Source organism: Garra rufa, chromosome 5 (genome assembly GCF_049309525.1).
Source record: "Garra rufa chromosome 5, GarRuf1.0, whole genome shotgun sequence".
Lineage (NCBI taxonomy): Eukaryota > Metazoa > Chordata > Actinopteri > Cypriniformes > Cyprinidae > Garra > Garra rufa.
Genome location: NC_133365.1, coordinates 33,378,341 through 33,404,111, shown reverse-complemented (window position 1 = coordinate 33,404,111; position 25,771 = coordinate 33,378,341). Strand labels below are relative to the sequence as shown.

Below are 25,771 nucleotides of genomic sequence, written 5' to 3'. Positions count from 1 at the left end.
ATTTACCGCTGATTACAGAACCGGCTTTACTGACAAAACGCGCAAGCTTTATCGACCGATTGGTATCGGTGCATCCCTAATATATATATATATATACCGATTGCATGTGATTAACTGACAATGAGCAGTTCATAATGACCAGTGCAATCTATAATCCCTAATATATATATATACCGATTGCATGTGATTGCATGTGAATCTAGATTAATTCCAAGATTTAATCTAGATTAATCTAGATTAAAAAAATTAATCTATGCCCACTATATATATATATATATATATATGGGTGGGTATAGATTAATTTTTTTTAATCTAGATTAATCTAGATTAAATCTTGGAATTAATCTAGATTAAAATGGCTAATTTGAATTCTGCTGAAGGCATTTTCAGAATATGTGTGCTACCCAAATAATGACTAAAAGTAAGTCTTCGAGAACGGGCCAGGTGGCGCATTAGACCAGGCGCTCATCTCCTGTTTCCAAAATGCATCACAAACTGCTTGACAATTGCAATTTACAACATAATTACCTATACAAACTTGTGTAACCAAGTACTTCTGCGCAAAAGGCTGCACGACGTGCGCGTTGCCGTTAAATACACAGACGTGTACGGGCATGGATTTCTGCGTGCATAGACTTCGATTAAACTGCGTTGCTTTTAGAAGCGTCAATTCAGTTATTGCATATAGTTTAATGTCTTTATTTCGGGACTTTCAAAGTAAATTATAACTCAAACTTGAGATTTTACTGGGGCACAGCAGATTTTCACTGGGGCACGTGCCGACTAGGTATACTAGGTATACGTCATCCGCGCTAAAATATCAATGTGAAAGTCATCATAGCTTGCGTAAGTTGCATAGTATAGACCCAGCTCCCAACCCAACTTTGAGAATAGATTAACGGCGATATTTTTTTTATCGCCCGATAAGAGTCTCACGTTAACGCAGCACGTTAACGTGAGACTTTTATCGGGCGATAAAAAAAATATCGCTGTTAATCTATTCTCAAAATTGGGTTGGGAGCTGGGTCTAAACTACGCAAGCTATGATGACTTTCACCTTGATAGTTTAACGCGGATGTATACCAAAGACTATAGAATATGGTCGCGCGTTTATGTCTCCTCCGCCAAAACACAGACGGGATCACGTCGTCCTCCATTCATAAAAACCGAATCTACTATAGCGCGAAACGCCACGTAAATTCGTCGTTTTTTGGATTCATAAATCAAATATGGTCTGTCACTTAATTCAAATCGCGATATGGACTAGTGTCTGTGAAAACTGAAATGCAAAAAGACCGTTTTAATATGAATCCGGTATGTTCCGTTTGCCTAGCTGTATGTAAGAAATTCATACTATGAATGGTGGAGACGCGCTTTTACTACACGCATACTGAAACACACGTGACGCTCCCGGTAATTTTTGGCATTTGCATCTCACATGAACAGATAAACTCAATCTCCAAAACTGCTGTGAGTGTCACTTATACCGTTTCATTTGAGAAAACTCGCATCATGTCATACTGTATACACAGAAACTTCACGGCAACCTGTCAAAATAAAAGTACGGTGTAACATGTTTAGTCATTATTTGGGTAGCACACATATTCTGAATGCCTTCATCAGAATTCAAATTAGCCATTTTAATCTAGATTAATCTAGATTAATTCCAAGATTTAATCTAGATTAATCTAGATTAAAAAAAGTAATCTATGCCCACCCCTAATATTTATATATATAAATTATTACTCATCTTTTATTTACATTTATTTACAACAAAGAGTTGCATGTCCAAAATGATTAATGCTTGCTCAATAATCAATAGAAAAGCCTTTATTGGCTATTACAGCAATCAAACGCTTCTTATAATTGCTGACCAGCTTTTAGCATGTCTCCACTCGTATTTTTGCCCATTCATCTTTATGAGCTTCTGTTGTTCACCTGTGGAGTTGATTAAAACAGCTTTTCCCAATGAATCAGGGTAATTAGGATGCTTTAGAACAGCTTGGACTATTTGGAACGGTATAGAACTTTGGATTTTCCCATAGACTGTGACAGTTTGCAAAGGTAATGAATAATTTTGGACATGCCACTTTTTGTTCAAATGTAAATAAAAGATGAATAATCTGTGAGTTTTCCACAATGATGCCTCTTGTACATTGCTTATTATCTTCTGGGAGACGTCTGTGTCATTTCTAGTAAAAAAAAAAAAAAAAAAAAAAAAAACTTGCTGGTTGAATAAAAGTCATTTTAAGTCAGTATTTGTGTAATATGTGTATATTTTTTTCATATTTAATTCTTTTTTGTATGTCCTTGATGTTAATAAAAGCTGAATAAAAGTTCTTCAATGACCAATATTAAAATGCTTTTTTATTTGGATCAGTCTCCCAATAGTACAATGTCAGGTTATAAAAACTGAGATTGTGGTATTTGCCGTTTTAGTCAACCAGGATGCAAAATTATTTTTAAATCTTGTCTTCTACAGTTTCCATGGGAAATAGGTTACGAAACAAATGCAGAGATTTGTTATTTCCACCTTTAACTGGCTTACATGTTCCCGCTGGTGTGTAATACATTAATACAGTGTCACGACTCCTTTGTGTGTGCAGCTGGGATTGATTACATTCTCTCTTTATCTGTTCTTCTCTTTTTTTCTTTCTTGTGTTTCCCAGGATTGCATTCAGCTAAACCAGTACAAGTTAAAGAGTGAGATTGGAAAGGTAAGCCTACCTGCGTCATACCCATATTGTGTATTTTAATAGACAACATAAGTATAGACATCAGAAAAATCTCATGGCCATGTTGTGTTTCATAGCAGTCATTCAGGCATTCAGACAATGACCCTTACTGACCCGCTGCACTGACTCATCTCACTCTACGTATTTTGTTTGTCTTTTTTTCCTCTATTCATTTCTTGTATTTTAAAGGGTTCATATGGTGTTGTCAAGTTGGCGTACAACGAGGATGAAGACAAATATTACGTAAGTATATTTTGAAATAACTTGTCCTTGTTGCATCATCCTGTGAATTTGGTGATGCTATAGTTGTGCAGAAGTGACACAGTTTGGCTTTAAACACAAAAATGTGTTTTATATAAAATGAAAATGTAAAGTAAAGGTAAAAAACAATATACTGGGGAAAAGAGACTTAAAAGCGGCATGACAGAGAGGATGATGGAGGAGAGGCAGGATAGATTGAACAGTTATGGAAATGACAGCAGATGGGGGAGGGTTGTGATATCACAGAAATGGCAGGAATGTGCAGCAGTCCTTAATTTCATTTGGAGCTGTTTGTATCAGCCACCAAAGACCATTACTGTTGATTATAATATGCACACAGTAACAAAACAAACACACATACACATAGATAGGCATACAGTTAGATGTCATTTTCATCATGCTTTTTTTCATTACATCTTTAATCATTCGCCAGATCGGAAAAAAAACACAAGCCTAAAAAGTTTTTTAAATTTTCCAATCCAAATATTGAGAAAATCGTCTTTAAAGTTGTCCAAACGAAGTTCTTAGCAATGCATAACTAATAATCAAAAAATAAGTTTTGATATATTTACGGTATTCATGAAATATGATCTTGACTTAATATCCTTTTTGTCATAAAAGAAAATAATGATAATTTTGACCCATACAATGTATTGTTGACTATTGCTACAAATATACCTGTTCTACTTATTGGTTTGTGGTCCAGGGTTACATATATGTTTTTTAGCATTTTTGTTAGCAAAACATGGAAATTGTTTTGCGATGTGATCCTCATTGTGAACTGAAATGCAAAAACATCAGAATAAACAATGTGGACAGAAATAAAATCTACATACTGTATATATTATTGGCATTTGTGTGTAAAATGACTGGTCATTAATTTAAATTTTGTCCTGAAATAATTTTAAAAAGTAATATTTTGTCCTGTGGTAGGACTATGGAAATCTATTTTTAAAATGGACAGTTTTATGGACATACTTTCCCAGTTTTGCTAATCAGGTGCCCAGAGGAAGTAAATAATATTTTTTTTTTCAGCTTTTCAAGAAGAGGTAAATGACAGTAAGTGATATTTTCAGCATTAATAAGCATAAAATAAGTAAAAGCTGTGCTTATGTGTGTGCATGGAGGCAGCATATGGGAGCCTAACAGTTGGAATCAATGTGTCAGAATAGCTGAATACCTTCAAATGTCCTGGAGTGTGACGTAAAACTACTTTACTCAGCATTTTCAATTTGTGTGATTGTGTATACAGTTTTTATGAGCTCATGTTAACGGAATAGCTCATCCAAAAATGAAAATTTGCTGAAAATCAACTCACCCTCAGGCCTTCCTAGATGAGTTTGTTTCTTCATCAGAAAAGATATGGAGGAATTTAGAATTGCTCACCAATGGATCTTCTGAAGTGAATGGACCTTCTAATCAAGAATAAAAAAGTCTGATCAAAAATAAGCCTTTCCATTACCAGGTGATAGTTGACTCCTTAAAGTGATTCACAGGGGAATTTTGTTTTTACATTTTTCTAATTTTATTAAAAGCATGTCATATTTTATGTCAAATTTTTACAAAATTATATTTTATAATATAATCTTTTTAAAATGTCTTAATAAAACAACAGAATAAGAACAGGTAGAATAAGAATAAGTTACCAATCAAGTGAAATCAGTATTAACAAAGCTTTACATTTTCCGCTGGTATTAGTACACGATATAACTACAGAAGAGTCAAGTTTTAAATAGGACAAAGACCGAAACTCGTTGGTCATTTTTGAACGCGATGCTATTGGTCTAATAGGATTCAATGATCTATGCTAAGCTATGCTAAAAGTGATATCGCCAAAACAGGAGAACATCTGAATGGATTTCAAAACGGTAAAACTCAACTTATTAACTCGGGGGGAGTTAGAGAATGAGCCTATTTCCAAAAAAAGTAGAGAGTTCCTTTAACTCTGCTTTTCACTTCACAAGATGTTAATTAATGAACTGGAGTCCTTTGATTACTTGATTATTGTGATGTTTTTATCAGCCGTTTGTCTCATTCTGATGGCACCTGTTCACTTTAGAGGATCCACTGGTGAGCAGGTGATGTAAAAAATCTGTTCCAATGACAAAACAAACGCTACATCCACATCTTCAGCACATTTTTATTTTTGGATCAACACATCCTGTAATTGATAGACTACATGGAATGTATGTAAAGGATGTAAATATGCTCACTGTCACAGTTTTGTCATTGGTTTTTTCCATTTGTCTTCCCCCTGTCATTTTGTGATCATTTGGTTTAGTCCTCGTTTGTGTAATCACCGTCACCTGTGTTTAATTATTAGTTACCCTTTATAAGTCTGTCTTTGAGTTCAGTGTATTGTCGGTCCTTAACGTTGTATGACGTGTGTGAAAGCCCTTTGTGTTCCTGCCTGTTCCAGCCTTGTTCATCTTGGAGAATTCTATTAAATATATTGTTGATTGTTAATCTCGTCTATCGTCTCGTCTCGTCCTGCACACACCCGTGACAGAAGGACCGACCGAATACAGTTTACCCGGCACCTTTCCCTGCGTTTCTTTTCCGTTTTTTTTGTATCAGTGTTTAGTTTATTTTATTTTTATTTTTTTTCCCGTCATGGATGATCCCGCCGTCCTCATCCTCCTCCTGAAGCAGGGGAACCGCTCTCTCGAGGACCACGCCAGAGACTTCATATTCCTCGCCCCGTTAACGCACTACCCGGACAGTTGCCTATGCACGTTCTTCCGCGTTGGACTTAATGATACCATCAAGAGGCAGCTGTCCGGGGAGGGTCCTCGAGAGAGCCTCGCCGGATACATCGAGTGGGTGCTGGCGTCCAGTGGATCTCCCTGGACTGTCGGCTTCGTCGAGGAGGACGTCAGCCCCACTCAAGACCCAGAACCCAGCCAAACATCACCCCGACATGCGGAGTTACAGCCCGAGCCCACCGCAGATGGAGTGCCAGAGCCGAGAGCGACAGAGCCTGACCCATCTGACCAGGTGCGAGAGCCGGCATCAACATCCGTGACGGTGGATTGTCACGTGGAGCAAGAGAGGGCGATAGAGAGCCCTGCCCACTGCACCACCGCTGAGGGTGAGCTTGGATCTAATTCTGGGGATTTAATAGACTTCTTCTCGGATCTTGCCCAAGATAACTCATGTGACTTAATAGACTTTTTCTCTGAGCCACTGACCTGCATAGACTTCCCTCCCACCCGCCCTCGTCTGTCCGAATCTGCCTGGTCCCCGCTGGTTCCGCCCAGCCGTCCTGAGTCCCCGCTGGTTCCGCCCAGCCGTCCTGAGTCCCCGCTGGTTCCGCCCAGCTGCCCAAAGTCTCCCAGGTCAGCAGTCAGTCCCCCAGCTCACCCTCAGCCCACCACCTGTGCAGTGGGCTCGCCGCGGGACTGCCAGCTTCCATCGGCGTCTCGGCTGGAGGATCCCTCAGCTCCGCCTCCAGCCTCCGAGTCCAGGACTCCGCCTCGGCCCTTCGACCCCGCGGTTCCACCACGGCTCTCGACGCCCTCCTCTTCACCGTCGCCCGTCGATCCACCAGCTCCACCGGGCTCCATCGTCTTTCCGGCTCCGCCCTGGTCAGTCGTCACCCCATCGGCTCCTCAGGACTCTGCTCCTCCGGCTGTGCCTCGTCGCGCCGTCCCACCGGCTCCTTGGGACTCCTCCTTCCTGCGGGCACAGCCTCCATCCTCTGTCGCTCCGGCTCCGCCGCGGATCTCTGGGATTCCGCCTCCGCCTCGGGCGCCAGAGCCTGTTCCACCTTGGCCCTCCGGATCCTCGGCGTCACCCCGGATCATCGGCTCTCCGTCTTCGCCTCGGGCTCCTTCTCCATCTGCTCCGCCTCTGTCGGTCGGCCCCATGGAGTCGGCACGCCTTCCTCCACCATGGCTCCTCCCTCCGTCGGCTCCACCGTGGGCCGTCATCATGGCTGTGGTCTGGGTCAGTTCCTCCTGCTTCAGGTCCCTCCTGTGTCTTCCCTGGCTCCTCCCTCCGTCGTCGCCCCCTTGGACTGTCTTTTTTTTGCTCTCTGGACTTATGTTTTGGTCCCCCTCCTTCGGTTGCGTCCTCCGCCGAAGCCCCCTCCCTCATGGACTCAAGGTTTCTGGTTTTCCGCCCCTCTCTTCTTTTTTGTTTTTCTACGGCGCGAGGACGCGCCTATTCGGAGGGGGGCGTAATGTCACAGTTTTGTCATTGGTTTTTTCCATTTGTCTTCCCCCTGTCATTTTGTGATCATTTGGTTTAGTCCTCGTTTGTGTAATCACCGTCACCTGTGTTTAATTATTAGTTACCCTTTATAAGTCTGTCTTTGAGTTCAGTGTATTGTCGGTCCTTAACGTTGTATGACGTGTGTGAAAGCCCTTTGTGTTCCTGCCTGTTCCAGCCTTGTTCATCTTGGAGAATTCTATTAAATATATTGTTGATTGTTAATCTCGTCTATCGTCTCGTCTCGTCCTGCACACACCCGTGACACTCACAAGGTTTAGATGCAAAATAAGGAAGATATACAGTGCCAGTGATTTACATTTTGATGGTGGTGCTAGACACAGTGTTTTCAGAGTCTCTAATATGCCGGATGGACAGGCACTTGTGCACACCGCTGTCTTTAGAGTGTACAAGTAGTGCTAAAGAAAATCACATCTATTGAGAACCTATTCACTGGATGAAAACACTTTGTTAATGAGAGTGGTCAGATGAGATTGGTCAGACTCCTTCATGCTGAGAAAAAGGCCACAAACACTCAAACTAGCACTTCTCACAACAGGAGAAAGGTACAGCTAAAATCATAACCTTGAGGGGAATGGGCTTTCAACAGCAGAAGGCCATTCCCGAATCCTCTTCTGATAGACTCTATATATGAGCTATAAACTGGATGGCTCAACAATAGAAAAAAAAAGCGATTCTTATTTTTTTCTGAAGCATTCACATACTAGGAATCGAAATTCAACATGACATCATGTATCAGTGTATAGAGGGCATCTTCTTTGCTATGAGGTGTAACTAATAACACTATTTTTCTCCCTTGTTTGCTGTTCAGCTTTTTGTAGGTCTCCTGTTCACATTTGAATATATTTTCCTCTCCTCCTCGTAATCATCTGTCATAATAGACAATGTGTCTGAAAGCAAAATATAGCTCCCGGTTCCCAGCTGCATTCATTAATTCAAGCTGTGTGGATATATAACAGCAAGGATGAATAGAGGACAGAGATCAAATCCCTTCATAAAGGCAGAGTAGAGTGAGGCTGCCCTCGTCTCTGGCCTTTACACTCCACTGGCCTCACAAACCTATAGTATGAGCAGGGTATTACCGCTCTAACAATTACCACACATTCTCTTCTTCTTTACATGTAGAATGAATCCTGAAATTATATCTTGTTCTTCACTTTTCTCATTTTTTTCTTCCCTTGCAACATCTGACAGTTTTCTGCTTGTCTTTCACACTCTTTCAGCTGTAGTTTAAACATGATTACCAGTTCCATTCAGTTTGATATTTTTAATTAAAAAAATATTTGTTATTTAAACACAAAGTGTGAAAACAATATTGGTTTTGCTGTAGAAGGTGTAAACATTTGGATAATTTTATACAAATATTATTTAATGTAATGTCGGAAGTGTATTGTTTTGATTATTTAATAACGGTAATAATAGATTTTTAATGTTTTTTTAAATAAGTTGCTTCTGCTCACCAAGCCTCAAATTATTTGATCCAAAATACAGCTGAAGCAGTAAAATTGTAAACTATTTTTACTATTTCAAATAACTGTTTTCTATTTTAAAATTTAAAAAAAAAGTTTTAAAAATTTAATTTATTCTTGTAATCAACGATATTTACTCCAGTCTCCAGTGTCACTTGATCCTTCAGAAATCATTTTAATATGCTGATTTGCTGTTTAATAAACATTATTATTATTATTATTATTATTATAAATATTTAAAACAGTTGAGTACAATTTTTTCAGGATTCTTTGATAAGTAGAAAGATCCAAAGAACAGCATTTCATAAAATAATAATAATGCAATAAATAAAATAAAAAAAAGTTTTGGAACGTTATACACTATACAATTAAGACCAGAAAAGAAAATACCAGAAAAAAAGTTAATGAAATTAATATTTTTATTTAGCAAGGATGCCTTAAATTGATCAAAAGTGATGATAAATGCTGATTTCAGATAAATGCAGTTTTTCTGAACTTTTTCTATTCATCAAAGAAACCTGAAAAATTCTACTTAGGTGTTTTCAACATAATAAACATAGTCATAAATGATTTTAAGCGGCAAATCAAAAGATTACAATGGTTTCTGAAGGATCGTGTGACTGAAATAAATCACAGGAATAAATTATATTTATATTATTATATTATAAATATATTATATTACATTTAAATAGAAAACGGTTATTTTGAATAGTAAAAATATTTCAAAATTTGACTGTCTTTGCTGTGCTTTGGAACAAATAAATGCAGACTTGCTGAACAGAAGAGACTTATTTAAAAAACATTACAAATCTTGGTACTTACTACTGGTAGTGTATTTTTTCCAACTTCTACTGTAATCACATTTTTACTGTAATTTTTACTGTAATCTTAATACACAAGTTGATTAGAAATCAATGATTTTATTTAGCAAGCATGTTTTAAATTGATCAAAATGACAGTAAAGACATTTATAATGTAATTTATAATATAATCTATAACTGTTTTTCTGAAAGATCATATGACACTGAATACTGGAGTCGTTGCTGCAGAAAATTCAGCTTTGTCATCACAAAAATGTATATAAAAATGGAAAACATTTATTTTTAATTGTAATAACATTTCAAGTGTAGCCTTGTTGAGCATAAGAAAAAAAAATCTATAGCGAAAAGAAAAGCTATACATATTATTATTTAATACTACAATTAAGAGGTGTTTTTACTTGCCGACCCCAGATCGATCACCTCCTACAGCAAACATTCAGTATTGCTTACTTGCTGATTCATCCCATCGTTTCCCAGTTGTTTGCATTCTGTGCTTCAGTTCTTTTGCGTCCCTGCTGCATTCTAAATAGCAATTTTCTTTCGTTGTGCTCACCTCTGACATGTTCATAAAACATTCATGGTTTCCTCTTCACTCTTTGTCGAACTGAGTTATTTAAACTCGTCAGCACAACAGACGTAGCCTCCTCCAGCTGTCCTTGAGAGCGAGGAGAAAAGCACTCTTTCGTATTGCTAACTATTATGGATTCTAAAGTTGTGTACTTTCATTTTAAAGATTTTATTGAAGGTGCGTGTGTTATTCTGGGATATTGGATTTTCTACCATGCAAAATGTTTCAACAGGGTTTCAACATGTGCTTCAGCTAAACTTTGAATCATCTCCATGATAATATGTGAAATTGTGTCATGAAGAATTCAAGGATGAATTTTGAAATGGTCCAAAACTCACTCATTATGAAACCTCATGTTTTCCGCAGGTGTTAGAAACTGGCAGCCTGTTGTATTGCCATTCTCTGACTGTAATGAGCAAAGTGGCAGAGATTCAGAGAGAGCACTTCCCCCGTTACATAAGTCTCCAAAAAAAAATTCTGTGCCTTTTATCCCAGCAGAAAAGACACAGGTGCACAATTCTTCTATAATGGACATCTTCCATTGTTAAAAGATACAGATGACTCAATATGTGTTTCCTGGGAAGTATAGATTTTTAAATCCCAGCTCTGTGTGCCAACAGCAGTTGATTTGATTAACATTTCAATTGCTTACAAAGACATCTAATCCAAGGATCAGCGGTTGACTGTGCACAACCTATGTGTTGCTTTTCTTTAGAAAACCCCAAGTTGATTTACAATCCACAAGCACTTTGGTCTGCTTGCTGCTTATAGTCTGTCACTCACTGTTTGTGACCAAATTTCCGCATTCACTTTAGCAATCACCTACGCGGGAACACTGCTGTGAGAGGAATCTCGAGTGTCCCATCAAGGCCAGAAGCAAACGAGAGGGCTGTAGTTGATTGAACTCTGTGAAAGCTTTGTTTGATTAGTATGTAAATGGAAAAAGTCAGTTGATTATGTCACCCACTTTATATATACTCATATGGAAATATGTGTTTGAGAACACCTCTGTGTTGAATTCTGTAGTTTAGAGCTTAGTCTTGACAAGATTGTCTGTTTGTGTCTCTTCATCTTTGTCTTGCTTGTTTTGCAGGCAATGAAAGTGGTATCTAAGAAGAAGCTGATGAAACAGTATGGTTTTCCCCGTATGTATGGCTTTTAAATTACATTCCTAATTTGTAACCAGATGTTATGCACAGCAGATGTTGTTCAGTCTTTAAATGAAGCAGCATCCTTAGTTGTATTCTTTCACTTTGCAGGCCGTCCTCCTCCCCGAGGTCCTAAAGCAGCTCAGGGGGAGCAGCCCAAGGTGCTTGGTCCTCTGGAGAGAGTTTACCAGGAGATAGCCATCCTGAAAAAACTGGACCATCTTAACATAGTTAAACTGGTTGAGGTAAGAATTGGGGCCATATTTCTTCATTCATATTATCCACTGTTAATAAACATTTGCTAATTAATAGTGTTTTAAAGGATTGGTTCATTTACAGATAATTTACTTACCCCCTTGTGTGGCGGGAGGGGCAAACGACAGACACAGTGGGTGTGGCGTCAGGCCTCGGAGAGGCTTTTATTAAACAGAAAATAAGGGAAAGTGAGTCCATAAAGTAAAACAGTGTCCAAAATAAAAGGGGAGTCTGGTGTCCTCGGGTGCTGGGGCAGCGTGACGGAACGGTAGTGTTCAGAGGGGAAGGGTCCAGGAGAGGGGCGGAGTCCGGCGGCCGCGGGCGCTTTCCATACTAGCGCCGGGGTGCTAGGGCGGCGGCATCTCCGGCAGGCTCATCCCTCTCGAGCTGTCCGGCGCTGGGGCGGCGGCTTCTGGCGGCCTCAACCGGACCGCGGGTCCGGCGGCTCTCCAAACTCTTGTGGCGCGGGATTCCCTCTTCACCCCCTCCTGGACCCGCGAGGACACCAGCGTGCATGCACGGGGGAAAGAGACCGGTCTCCCGAGGAGAGGCGCGCTCGGGATTTAAACAGCGGCGGTGATGAGGCTTCATTTACATCAGGTGTCCCCATCACACGCCGCCAGCCCGAGCCGATTACACGCCCCTCCTCTCCCCTACACACCCACTCCCGTCGGGAGCCTGGAGAAGGGCGGCGAATACGGGACGGGGTGGTGATGAAAATTAGGGGGGCGGGCAGACGCCTCGCCACATTCCCCCCCCCAAGCGACATCCCCGTCCTAAGGTCGCCGCCCACGCAGGAGTGCTACCTTCCTCATCCAGGCTCCAGCGGTCGGAGTGGGCGGGGATTCCTCTCCAAGGCAACGCTCCCTCTCGCCGCGTACCGGAACAGGGACAGAAAAACCGGTATTAGTCGACAGCCTCAACCAACCGCAGGATAAGTGACTAACTGAAACATCACTTACCCTTCTTGCGGCTGGGAGGCCGTCTCCGTAGTTCTCCGTCCCCGTCCGGGTCTTCACGAGCTTTGGCGAGCGAGAGGGGATGACGTCATCAGGTGTTGCCCACTGCGCTGTCTAAGCCCCGCCTTGCCCGCATTCTCCACCACTGTGGCGGGAGGGGCAAACGACAGACACAGTGGGTGTGGCGTCAGGCCTCGGAGAGGCTTTTATTAAACAGAAAATAAGGGAAAGTGAGTCCATAAAGTAAAACAGTGTCCAAAATAAAAGGGGAGTCTGGTGTCCTCGGGTGCTGGGGCAGCGTGACGGAACGGTAGTGTTCAGAGGGGAAGGGTCCAGGAGAGGGGCGGAGTCCGGCGGCCGCGGGCGCTTTCCATACTAGCGCCGGGGTGCTAGGGCGGCGGCATCTCCGGCAGGCTCATCCCTCTCGAGCTGTCCGGCGCTGGGGCGGCGGCTTCTGGCGGCCTCAACCGGACCGCGGGTCCGGCGGCTCTCCAAACTCTTGTGGCGCGGGATTCCCTCTTCACCCCCTCCTGGACCCGCGAGGACACCAGCGTGCATGCACGGGGGAAAGAGACCGGTCTCCCGAGGAGAGGCGCGCTCGGGATTTAAACAGCGGCGGTGATGAGGCTTCATTTACATCAGGTGTCCCCATCACACGCCGCCAGCCCGAGCCGATTACACGCCCCTCCTCTCCCCTACACACCCACTCCCGTCGGGAGCCTGGAGAAGGGCGGCGAATACGGGACGGGGTGGTGATGAAAATTAGGGGGGCGGGCAGACGCCTCGCCACACTTGTCATCCAAGATGTTCATGTCTTTCATTCTTCAGTCATTAAGAAATAGGTTTTTTTTAAGAAAACATTTTAGGAATTTTCTCCATATGGTGGACTTCAATGGTGCCTGTGAGTTTGAGCTTCCAAAATGCAGTTTCAATGCAGCTTCAAATGCGCATGCGTACTCGGTTTATTACAGTTAGGGTATGTCAAAAAACTCCCGTCTCATTTTCCCCTCCAACTTCAAAATCTTCCTACATCACTGCAGAAGAATTGACCCAGTGTTTACAAAGTGAATGTGCAAAGAAGATCAAATTCCCTTTACCAAAAATTATAAAACAGCGATGTAGTTTTGAAGTTGGAGGGGAAAATGAGATGGGAGTTTTTGACGTACCCTAACTGTGTTGAATTAGAGTGCATAGAGTACGCATTGCAGCGCTAGACATGACAAGCATTTGTTGTTAAAAAGTGTGTATTGTATTTATTTATATATATTTTTTAGAAAATAACTTATCGTTTTGGTAGATAAGACTTTTAATTTGGTAGATAAGATATTTAAACTGCATTTTAGAAGTTCAAATTCGTGGGCACCATAGAAGTTCACTATATGCAAAAAAAATCCTAAAATGTAAAAACTTTGTTCTTTTCTTGTAAAACTATAACTTTTCCTAAAAGTATAGAGGCAGTTCCCACCACTAAATACAAAATAAAAAAGCCTATTGCAAATTTTTATCTCACAATTCTGACTTTTTTCCTCATAATTGCAAGTTTACATCTTGCAATTCTCAGAATTGTGAGATAAAAAGTTGCATTAGGCTTTTTTATTTTTTATCTAGTGGTGGAAACTGGCTCCATACTTTACATCTTGCAGTTGTGACTTTTTTCTCAGAATTGTGAGTTTATATCTTGCAATTCTGATTTACAACATGCAGTTGGTTGTCTGTGGTTTTTTTCTCCCCTCAAAATTGGACTATAACTTTTAACTTTATAACTTTATTTTTATCTAACAATTTTGTGAAAAAGTCAGAATTGCATGAAATAGTCAGTGACTTGCAAATCTGACATTTTTCTCAGAATTGTGTGAAATAAACTTGCAATTGCGAGTTATAAAGTCAAACGTTATCTAAAGTGTATATCTCACAATTTTGACTTTAAAACATACAGTTGGTTGTCTGTGGGTTTTTTCCCCTCAAAATTGGACTATAACTTTGAAGTTTATAACTTTATTTTTATCTCACAATTCTTAGAAAAAGGCACAATTGCAAGAGAAAAGTTAGAATTGCGTGACAAACTTGCAATTCTGAGAAATAAAGTTTATATTTCGCAATTGTGACTTTTATAAGACGCAATTGTGACTTTTAGAAAAAAGTCAGAATTGCGATTTGATACAAGTTTTGTATCATCCAATTCTAATAAAAAAAGTCAGAATTAAGAGTTATATCTCACAATTCTAGGAAAAAAGTTTTTTATTCAGTGGTGGAAATGGGCTTCCATATGAAAGTTCTTCCATCCAAACAAACTTTTAATTCCTTTGAATCAGTGTTGTTTTCGTCAACGATGGCGATGACGAAATCATTTCGTTGACGCCACTTTTTTTCATGACGATAACGAGACGATGACGAGATAAAAATGGCTCGTTGATGACTAAAACATGACGAGACGTGTGTGAGTTTTCGTTGACGAGACGAGAATAGACGAAAATGTTAGTGGGTGGTCCGTCAGACGTTTAAAATGCATGACATTTCCGCTTATTGTGCATGCCAATTAAAGGTTGTATCAGCGATTTCTAGCCTAAAACATAAAGTGTCAATTTCAGCTGACCTTTCTTCACGATCCGCTCGCTGCCTGCCCCATAAATTGTCTGTGAAAAAAACGCGTCTCTCTGGTCAGCCTAGGGTCCGAGATATGCCAAAAAAACAATCGGCGCTATCAACTATTCCACAGAAAAACAAACAGTGTTACAACCAATCAGCGTCAGGGGTTTGGTGTTGTGGACTTTCCTACTGGTGCTGGGATGTGAGGGAGGCGGAGCGAAAGTCCACAACACCAAACCCCTGACTTAAAAAGTATCTGACGCTATGGCAAGCCGTTTTAGCATTAAATACTCTTTGCTATACTAGTATGGCAAGCCGTTTTAGCATTCCATCCTTGTTTGTCTTTTATGTTCTAAAACATTCCTTCATTATTGTAATTATTGGTGAAAATAGTCGATCCGGAAGCTCACATTGTGTTGAACTATAAATCTGCTATTTTCAGAACTTATAAGTGACACTACCCAACAGCAAAATACTTACTGACCTACATTAATTTGTTAAAAGACTACTTTTTTCCCTTTTTTTGACTAAAACTAGACTAAAACCTTTTTGACTTTTCGTCGACTAAAACTAGACTAAAACCTTTTTGACTTTTCGTCGACTAAAATTGGACTAAAACTATCACATATAGAAGTGACTAAAATTTGACTAAAACTAAGAAGCATTTTAGTCCAAAAGACTAAAACTAAGACTAAATCTAAGATGGTTGTCAAAAACAACACTGCTTTGAATGTCCTTCCTATTATACTCTCTTCCTTCCATGCAAACTTTCTGTCAAACTTACTTTGTTTTCTTGATTCTTTCTTGATGAACTTATTTTATTCCAAACACAAAACTAATTTATGATTTCCTTTCTTTCTTCATACTTAATGAACTTTGTTCTCAACAAATGAAAAAACAAACTTCCCTTCAGAATAACCTTCAAAACGAACAAAGAAATAAACAAACTTCTTTGCTTTAGAACTTCTTTCCTTCTAAATGTATTATTATTAAAATGAATGAACAACCACATTGCACCATATTTTCTGCCGTAGTTATTTGTAAAGACACTTGGTCTCAGGAGATGAAATTTGATAGGAAGTTAACTCAACTGCACTAACAACTCAATAATATATAAAGCTATATTTCAGCTTATTCATGTGTCATTATTTAATTTGTGCCAAAGAGGGGGCAAAATAATAGCAACGCTGAAAATCAGCTAGGAGTAAATCTGTTGAAAAGAGAGATCCTTAATGCTCCCGCGAATGGAATGTAGAGAGGAGTGCGATCGATCACAAGATAAAGAAAAGGACGATAGAATGGAGGGAAGCTGAAGGAGAAAAGCGCCGTTCCTTCTCTCCCCCTGTGGTTCCATCTGAGTGCTCTTCAATCACAGCAGCACCCACGTACGTCAGCAAAATTAGAAAAGGGGTGAGAGAGTGCGTGTGAGATAGAAATTGAATCCGTGCATGAAGAATGTTTAAAGGAAACTTAGAAAGTGAGGCAGAGGAACCACCTACACTCCAATCACCTGGGCTCTTCTACTGCCGGCCCAAGTATAGTCTTAAAGGGGTGCTATTATGCTTTTTCACGTTTTGAACTTTTGCCAGTGTGTGGTGTGTACATTTGGGCATAAAAACATCTACAAAGTTACAAATCTCAAAGTCCACTCCAAAGGGAGATATTTAGTTTTTAAAAAGTCCCTTTTCAAGAACTACAACGAACGGCTCATTTGGACTACAGCGTTTGTTTTCTGCATGCAATGATGTCACAACGCGGTATCCCGCCTACAGAAATTCAATTCGTTAGCGGGTTGGGGATTCGCCTAACTTTAGCATGTATTATGGACAGCCGCTTCTGGGATGCTTCAGCGAGCAGCAGGTCGTCTCAGCTTTAACTAAAGAGTCCGCGAACTGCTCCGGAATCCATGCTGGAGCCGCGCCATTGACGTGCGGTATAGAGGTTTCAAACACACGCAGAGTCGCGGCTGATGTAAACACAAACATTGACTAATGATCATCCGTGCACGTGTTGAAGCCGCGCCGTAGACGTGCAGTGTGTGGTAAGACATTTGTTCATCATACAGTGTAGATAGCATCACTAGCCTTATGGTTTCAGGCATGTATATAATAAATACATTAGCACAATAATGATAATATCATGTATCGGCAGTCTCGCAGGCTGATGATAGGACCAACAATACTGTAGTGTTTAATTAACTCACCTTTCATGCATCATAGGTGTATATGACTTCCTTCTTTCAGACAAATGCAATTGGAATTACATTAAAAATAATCCTAGCTCTCCCAAGCTTTAGAACTGAACGGTATAGATAAGTGTTTCTCTCCATCAGTCCGAAACAAGTCGATCCATAATAAAAAAGTGCCTCTCATACCTCCGGGACGGTCGGTAAAAGCCTCCTTTAGCGATCCGATGTGTTTTTGTAAGAAAAATATCCAGATTTAAAACGTAAGAATCATTTTAATCTAGTTTGCTGCTTTGGGAAGGGGCGCAGCAGGGCGGAACGCGGTCTACGCTGTTTGCCGATCGCAACGCAGTGGGACCGCTGACCAATCACAACACATTTGGTTTTTCTGAAGGCGGAACCCGGAACTAATCGAGCCGTTTGTGTCAGCCTGGGGAGAAAGCTATTGTAATAATGTAAATTATGTGAAAAATAATGCGTTTTTCGAACCACCAAGCATGAGAGCATGTTCAAGTACACCCCAAAAACAAAATAAAGACTTTGTAAAAGAGCATAATAGGACCCCTTTAAAGGATAACTATTGCCAAAATGCAACCTTTTTTTTTTACTGTAAACGAGACAAACTTATATCTAAAAGCATTATTACAACAAACGAGCCGTTTTTGAGATTGACCGTGATTTCGTTTTGTGGTCAGTGGCCGGTGAACGGGAGTTCTAGGGGCATAACTTTGAGCGCATCAAAATCGATATTTTTTACAACACTAAGAAGGGTTGACACACCATGAAACTTTGCTCGAAGTATTGCCTGGGTCACTACACATGAACTTGAGCATTGAGAACATTGTTCGTGTACACAGAGTTTACTAAAAAGAAAGTTTTTGAACAACTCACTTTCACTGTTTGAGTTTCCGCTCGCGGCCGTCTTGCCAGTCAAGAGGTGTCGATCTCCGAATGCGAGGATGGATAGCTCCTAAAGCATATTTCCATATAAATGCACGGCTAATTCGTTGTTTTGTCGCAAGTAAAAAAAACAACATTAACCTTCTACCTTGTAAAAAGAGCCTCATATAAGCCTAATATTTCGTCTAGGGTTGTGCCAATAGACGATAGTATCGTGTATCGACGATAGTCAGAGATATCGCCTGTTGCTGATGCCTGTGACGATAAAGACGATTATTATTATTATTATGCGTCAAAAAGGCACCTGACTTTAGCGATGCGGCGTGGAGAGTCGGTTCTAGGCTGCCTCAGAAACTTGCCGCTGTATAAACACAAGCAAACAGTGGCTGCGTTGCGCCGCAAATGTGTGCAGTGAAAATGGGTAAGAGATTTATTCATCATACATAGATTAAGTGTAGAATTAAGTGTAGACAGTCATTAGGATAACAGAGGTATTAAAATGTGGTTTAGGCTGAATTAAATACGATATATGAGAATCCGTCTGTATATAGTTAACATAAACATTCATTTCAGTAATATCTGTATGCTTATCTAGAATTACGATGCGATAAAATGGCGCTAAACATATGCATGTGAATTACACGCACATCGCTTCTCCACATTCTATATGAACTGAACTACAACATGAACTGATGACAAAGATCAGACATACAGCATTATCGCCATATGACGGGTAAAGAAAGATACATTAATTTATATTCAGCACGCACATTTACCGCTCCCTGAAGATAGCAGAGAATGAAACCGTAAGTAAACTTGATCCACTCCGACAGAATTACTTACATATTATTTACATATTATTAAATAAATTAGCTCGATAGTATCGTGTTTCGGCGATCTCACAGGCTGACGATAGGACGATATGAAAATTGAGCATATCGCCCAACACTAATTTCGTCCTATGGAGTCCATTCATTGGCATTCGGAGATCGAAACTTCTTGACTGGCAAGAATGCCGCGAGCGAAACTAGACATAGAAACTTGGACATGGTATCATACAGTGCCTGTAGCAGGTGGTGTTTTTAATAAAGTTTCTATTTCAGGTGCTGGATGACCCAGCAGAGGACAACCTTCACATGGGTATGTTGAAATATAATTCTTGAAATATAATTTTAGAGGTACAATGACACCTATGTGTAATACATACAGAAAATGATGGTGTTTTTAGAGTAAGTAATGCTCGATATCTTGTCCTTGTGTCAAAGCTGTGCATGGTCAGTCTGAAACACTTATTAGACCTATTGTGTTGTACAATTGTAATTACACTACAGTTCAAAGGGTTTAGGGTTTGCGGTTTTTGTTTTATTAAAGAATGCATTAAAACTAGGGGTGGGCATAGATTAATTTTTTTAATCTAGATTAATCTAGATTAAATCTTGGAATTAATCTAGATTAATCTAGATTAAAATGGCTAATTTGAATTCTGCTGAAGGCATATTCAGAATATGTGTGCTACCCAAATAATGACTAAAAGTAAGTCTTCGAGAACGGGCCAGGTGGCGCATTAGACCAGGCGCTCATCTCCTGTTTCCAAAATGCATCACAAACTGCTTGACAATTGCATTTACAACATAATTACCTATACAAACTTGTGTAACCAAGTACTTCTGCGCAAAAGGCTGCACGACGTGCGCATTGCCGTTAAATACACAGACGCGCACGGGCATGGATTTCTGCGTGCATAGTCTTCCATTAAACTGCGTTGCTTTTAGAAGCATCAATTCAGTTGTTGCATATAGTTTAATGTCTTTATTTCGGGATTATCAAATTAAATTAGAACTCAAACTTGAGATTTTACTGGGGCACAGCAGATTTTCACTGGGGCACGTGCCCCAGTAAAAAGGGTCTAGTGAAAGTCATCATATCTTGCGTAGTTTTGACCCAGCTCCCAACCCAACTTTGAGAATAGATTAACGGCGATATTTTTTTTATCGCCCAATAAGAGTCTCACGTTAACGCAGCACGTTAATGCCGATAACGGCCCACCACTAATTAAAACTGATGAAAAGTGACAGCACATTTGTTACAAAAGATTTATATATATATATATAAATAGACTGTTCCCCTTTTATCAATCAAATCAACTCACCTTTTCCACAAAATACACAGCAGCACAACTGTTTTCAACATTGATTATAAGAAATGTTTATTGAGCACCAAATCAGCAAATTGTTTTTTGAAGGATCATGTGACACTGAAGACTGGAGTAGTGACTGCTGAAAATTCAACATTGCCATCAAAGGAATACATTACATTTTAAAACACTTTAAAATAGAAAACATTATTTTAAATTGTAGTAATATTTTACAATTATTGCACCTTTTGCAATATAATACCAATACGTTTTTTTTATCTTACTGACGTATTCTAGTCAACTTTAACCCTGCATTTACACATCATCCACGCTTAAAAAATTAGCTCACTCCTGAATTAAAATTTCCTGATAATTTACTCAGCCCCATGTCATCCAAGATGTTCATATCTTTCTTTCTTCTGTCGAAAAGAAATAAAGGTTTCTGTGAAAAAACATTCCATCATTTTTCTCCATATAGTGGACGTCAATGGGGATCAATGGAATGAAGTCCAAATTGCAGTTTCAATTCTGCTTTAAAGGACTTTACACAATCCCAGCTGAGGAATAAGGCTATTGTCTAGCGATCTGTCATTTTCTAAGAAAAATAAAAAGTTACATACGTTTTATATACAGTGCCTTGCAAAAGTATTCATACCCCTTCATGTTTTCATGCTTTGTTGAAACATTAAGTTAAACTGCTTTAAATTACTTTTTTTTTCTAAATCAATCTACATCTAATACACCATAATGACAAAGCACAAAACAGGTTTGTAACAACTGTATTAGAAATAAAAAAACTGAAAAGATCCCGTTGCATAAGTATTCATACCCTTTTCTGGGACACTCGAGATTTAGCTCAGGAGCATTCATATTGCTTCTAGATGTTACTACACTTCGAGTGGAGTTAAACTGTGGCAAATTAATTTGAATGAGTATGATTTAGAAAGGCACACACCTCTCAGAAAAGGTCTAACAGCTAAAAATGCATATCAGAATAAAAACCAAGTCCTGAGGTCAAGATAACTGCCTGTAGAGCTCAGTGACAGACTTGCGTTAAGGCAATGATCTAGGGAAGAGTTCAGAAAAATATCTGTTGCATTGAAGGTTCACAGAAGCATTATCCATAATGGAAGACGTCTGGAACAACTAGGACTCTAGAAAATGTCTGCCAGCCCCCATCCAAGCTGACAGAGCTTGAGAGGTGAAAAGGTGAGGCAAAGAATGGCAGATAATTACCAAATGCAGATGTGCAAAGCTTGTCACATCATACCCAAAAAGACTTGAGGCTGTAAAGGTGCTTCAACTATGTGAGTTGAGGGTATGAATACTTATGCAATTTACTTATTTCAGTGTTTTATTTTTTTATAAATTTGTAAAATTTGCAAATCTGGTTCTTGCTTTGTCATTATTATGGTGTATGGAGTGTAAATTGATGTGGGGGGGAAAACTAATTTAAAGCAGTTTAACATAATTCTGCAGCAAAACAAAATGTGAAAAAAATGAAGGGGTATGAATAATTTTGCAAGGCACTGTACGTTGTTATAACAATGCATGGGTAGTTCTTTGTCTGTGTACTTTGGTTTAAAAAGGTAGGTTAGGGCGAATTATATAGTCACCTATATGGAGAAAAATCCTGGAATGTTTTCCTCAAAAAAACGTAGTTTCTTTTCGAACTGAAGAAAGAAAGTCATAAAGATCTTGGATAGTATGGGGGTGAGTAAACTTTAAATCAGGAACTTAATTCTGGAGAGAACTAATCCTTCATTGGTTGCAGTATTCAACGGTTTTGCATTTAAACATAAACTCTTTTCACTCTTGTCAGATCAGTGTCACTTATATCAGATCATCTACTCTCAATGTAAATGAATGACCTCTAGGCACTTTTGTTTTGTCAGTTTGAAGTAGTTTCAAATAGATCAAACTGTGCAGCCTGTCTTTGTAATGGGCTTAATTGAGAATCCGTAGAATAAGTGTGTCATACTTATGACAAATTTAGTTGGCTGCTCTGACTCATCCTGTAGGAATGAATATAAGGTGTTTGTGCTGATGGACTGCTACAAAATCCTAAATGACTTCACACCACTGTGCAATGGTGCGAATAAAAGCACATATAATACTTGTGTGTGAAAAAGAACGGGGTCATTTGAGGATATAATGAGGCTACTATATGAGGAGTGTGAACATTAGGTTTCATAAAGTGCCCTGAATAATGGATTTGTCAATAACAGAATGTCTTTTCACTCTCATTTTGCTTTAATGACTCTCTTTTTCTCTGATCTTTCCGTAGTGTTTGAGCTGATGCAGAAGGGGTGAGTATTCTGTGTGTCCACTTAGACCTCTTTTAAGCATAATTGATGCTTTCGCCACATTTTCTTCCATCCTCTATCGTTCGTTCCATTAATCACTTCTTCCTATCTTCATCAGCTGTCTTGTCTTGCATATCAGTCATCACTTAGATCTGACAGTTTCCCGTGTTTTCCTCTCTTGTTCCAAAGGGATTAATTAAATACTTATGTTCTCACTTTCTCACTCAGTCTCTTATTCGCTTCTTTTTCTAAAGCAGTTCTTTTGTTACGGAATAGACTTGTTACGGAACTATAAAATAGTTGCATTGTTAATCTTTTCAGTATTCCACATTTCTAAATCCATAAAAAGCTCATTTAAAGGCCAGTCTTCCAGTTTATTATAAAACTTCTTTTTTTTTTTTTTTTTCAAATGTGACATTTTACTTTATTTGAATGTGAGTTTTTGCCAAGTGGCCTGGCTTTGTTTTGGAGAAAAATTTGTTGTTCGGTATCTCTGGTGTTTGTGGGCTTCTGCCTTGAAAAGAGCAGATTAGAACTTACTTTGCATAATTACAGAATGCTCCTATTTTCACTAGACCTGGCTGAATATGTTTGGCCTTTCTGCTCAATCGTGATTCACTGCCTGTGGGTAATGAATGAAATGGCCTTTGAGGACCCTGTTTTGTGCTAAGTGGTTTTTGTGATTGGTTTTTATGTAAATCTCACAGTCACAGTTCGTTTTGAAGGATTCTATCCATCATGTGCGCAGTCCTGTAGTTTCCCAGCATCCTTTGTTCTCTTGCACAGCTTGCCCAGTGCTGCAATATCATGTATGTCTTGCAAACATTTGGAATTCTGCTGATTTAAGTAGGTCACTAAAGGCTGAAATACACCACACAACTTTTGCCCAGATTTTTATACTGATTTATTGTCTGGAAAGTTGATGCTAGTTGCTGAAAGTCAGAGCAAGTCAGCAGATGAGTTTTATAGAAAATTGTGATTGGCACAGACTCTGCTGATTTTAGAATACATATTCTTTTTATTTGGCATGAATCTCTTAGCAACAAAGACACATGTCTTTGTAAGTTTGTTGTGTTTGGAATGACTTGAAAGTCTGGTAGTCTGCATGATCCTCATTTTTACAAATGTACAAAGTTGACCAGTGTATGATTCCTAGCATTTTAAAATCTGTTGTTTAACATATTCCATCCTTATCTAGCTGGCTAACATAAATTATATGTTGTCTGAACTACAAAAATAACTTACATTATTCTTAAAAACAATAGAATGGATTGTACACTGCCAGTCAAAAGATTTTTAATGTTTTGAAAAAAAATAAAAAAATAAAAAAGGTCTCTTCTGCTCACTAAGCCTGCATTTATTAAAAAAGTCAAATTTTGAAATATTTTTACTATTTAAAATAACTGTTTTCTATTTGAATATATTTTAAAATGTCATTTATTTTTGAGATTTCAAAGCTGAAATTTAGCATCAATACTCCAGTCACATGATCCTTCAGAAGTCATTAATATTCAGATTTGTTGCTCAAAAAACATGTAGTATTATTATTATTATATATATTAATATTATTATGTTGAAAACAGCTGAGTAGAATTTTTTTTAGGTTTTTTTGATGAATAGAAAGCTTATAAGAACAGCATTATCTAAAAATAAATTTTTTGTAACATTGTTTTTATCGTCACTTTTGATCAATTTACAGCATCCTTGTTAAATAAAAGTATTAATTTTGATAATATCTTTCTATTTTAATTATAATTATCTTTCTATTCAATAAAGAATAAAAAAAATGTACTCAACAATTTTTAATATTGATGATGATAATAATAATGAAAATAAAATAAAAATTTCTGAACTACAAATCAACATATTAGAATGATTTCTGAAGGATCATGCGACACTGAAGACTAATGATGCTGAAAAAAAAGCTTTGATCACAAGAATAAATGAGATTTTAAAATATATTTAAATAGAAAATACCACTTTAGTAAAAATATTTCAAAATGTTACTGTTTTTGCTGTAACTTGCAGGCTTGGTCAGCAGGAGAGACTTTAAAAAAAACATTAAAAACATCTTACTGTTCAAAAACTTTTGACTTGTAGTATATATTATAAATAAGTTATAAATATTTCTTAATTTTTTGAATAAAAGTGTGTACCAATTTACAGCTCTCAGCTTGAGTCATTAAGAAAAAGAGTGCCACATAAAATAAAATGGGAATATAAAACATATTAATTCAGAAATAAAAATGTGATTTGTTTTAAACTGACAAATAAATAAACATATTTAACTATTTTTTTGGTAACACTTTCTATGAAGCCCATATTTATAATACATAATAAGGGTATTCTTAAGGCATTATAATTAATTCATAATGCATTATAAAAAACCTTATAATATGTTATATCATCTCATGAGAATTCATAAGAACAGTTTTAATGTATTATAATTTTTACTTATTTGTGGTTATAGCTTTTAAGAGTATGATTACCTCCTCCATAGTTATAACGTATTATAAGTCTCATATCTTGCCATGTTTCTCATGTCACTTTACTTAAAGCATACAAAGACCACTTATAAGTAATTATAATAATATTTCTCAAAGAGCCATACGATCAGGTATTAGATGAGATATGACACATTTGTATTATCAGTTTGATTGTTTTGATAGTACCCTTTAGACAGCTTTTGACAGCTAGACAGAAGTAACTCTGCAACTGCATGTCAGCTAGCAGTAATTATTATTAGTAGTATGCTAAATATATGCTAACACTGTATTTTGATGGTTCCCCAAAGACAAACTGATTATAAGTAACTTTGCAAGTATGTGAACCTTCCACCGAGCCTAACCTTAACCTAAGTCTACTAATACTCTAAGCCTTAAGGAGTGTTAGTTGACATGTAGTTGGAAAGTGTAAGCTTATAGTCAATAGACCATCAAAATAAAAGATAATGTAAAAAATAAATGTAATATGATATATAGTCCATCATAAATTAGGTACATTAAATATGCGTCTATTGTGTGTTATAAATAATCATAATTTTAAAAGTTATAACCTCAAATACTCAAGTATTATAATGTATTATAATTGTTGTTATGAATATTCATGAAATGATATAACATATTATAAGGTTTATTATAATGCATTATGCATTCATTATAATGCCTTAGAAATACCCTCATAATGTATTATAAATAGGGGCTTCATAGAA

General features: G+C 38.3%; 1 protein-coding gene across 2 annotated transcripts in view; it reads left to right on the top strand.

Annotated features, from left to right (window-relative positions):
* Nucleotides 1-25,771, top strand: part of camkk1a (calcium/calmodulin-dependent protein kinase kinase 1, alpha a) — a 117,559-nt gene that overhangs the window by 71,897 nt on the left and 19,891 nt on the right. For both annotated transcript variants that reach the window (XM_073840383.1, XM_073840382.1), the window contains exons 4-9: nucleotides 2,670-2,717; nucleotides 2,925-2,978; nucleotides 11,181-11,232; nucleotides 11,347-11,480; nucleotides 19,224-19,260; nucleotides 22,542-22,563. In XM_073840383.1, coding sequence (XP_073696484.1) covers nucleotides 2,670-2,717; nucleotides 2,925-2,978; nucleotides 11,181-11,232; nucleotides 11,347-11,480; nucleotides 19,224-19,260; nucleotides 22,542-22,563 — 347 coding nt within the window. The remainder of the gene's footprint in view (nucleotides 1-2,669; nucleotides 2,718-2,924; nucleotides 2,979-11,180; nucleotides 11,233-11,346; nucleotides 11,481-19,223; nucleotides 19,261-22,541; nucleotides 22,564-25,771) is intronic.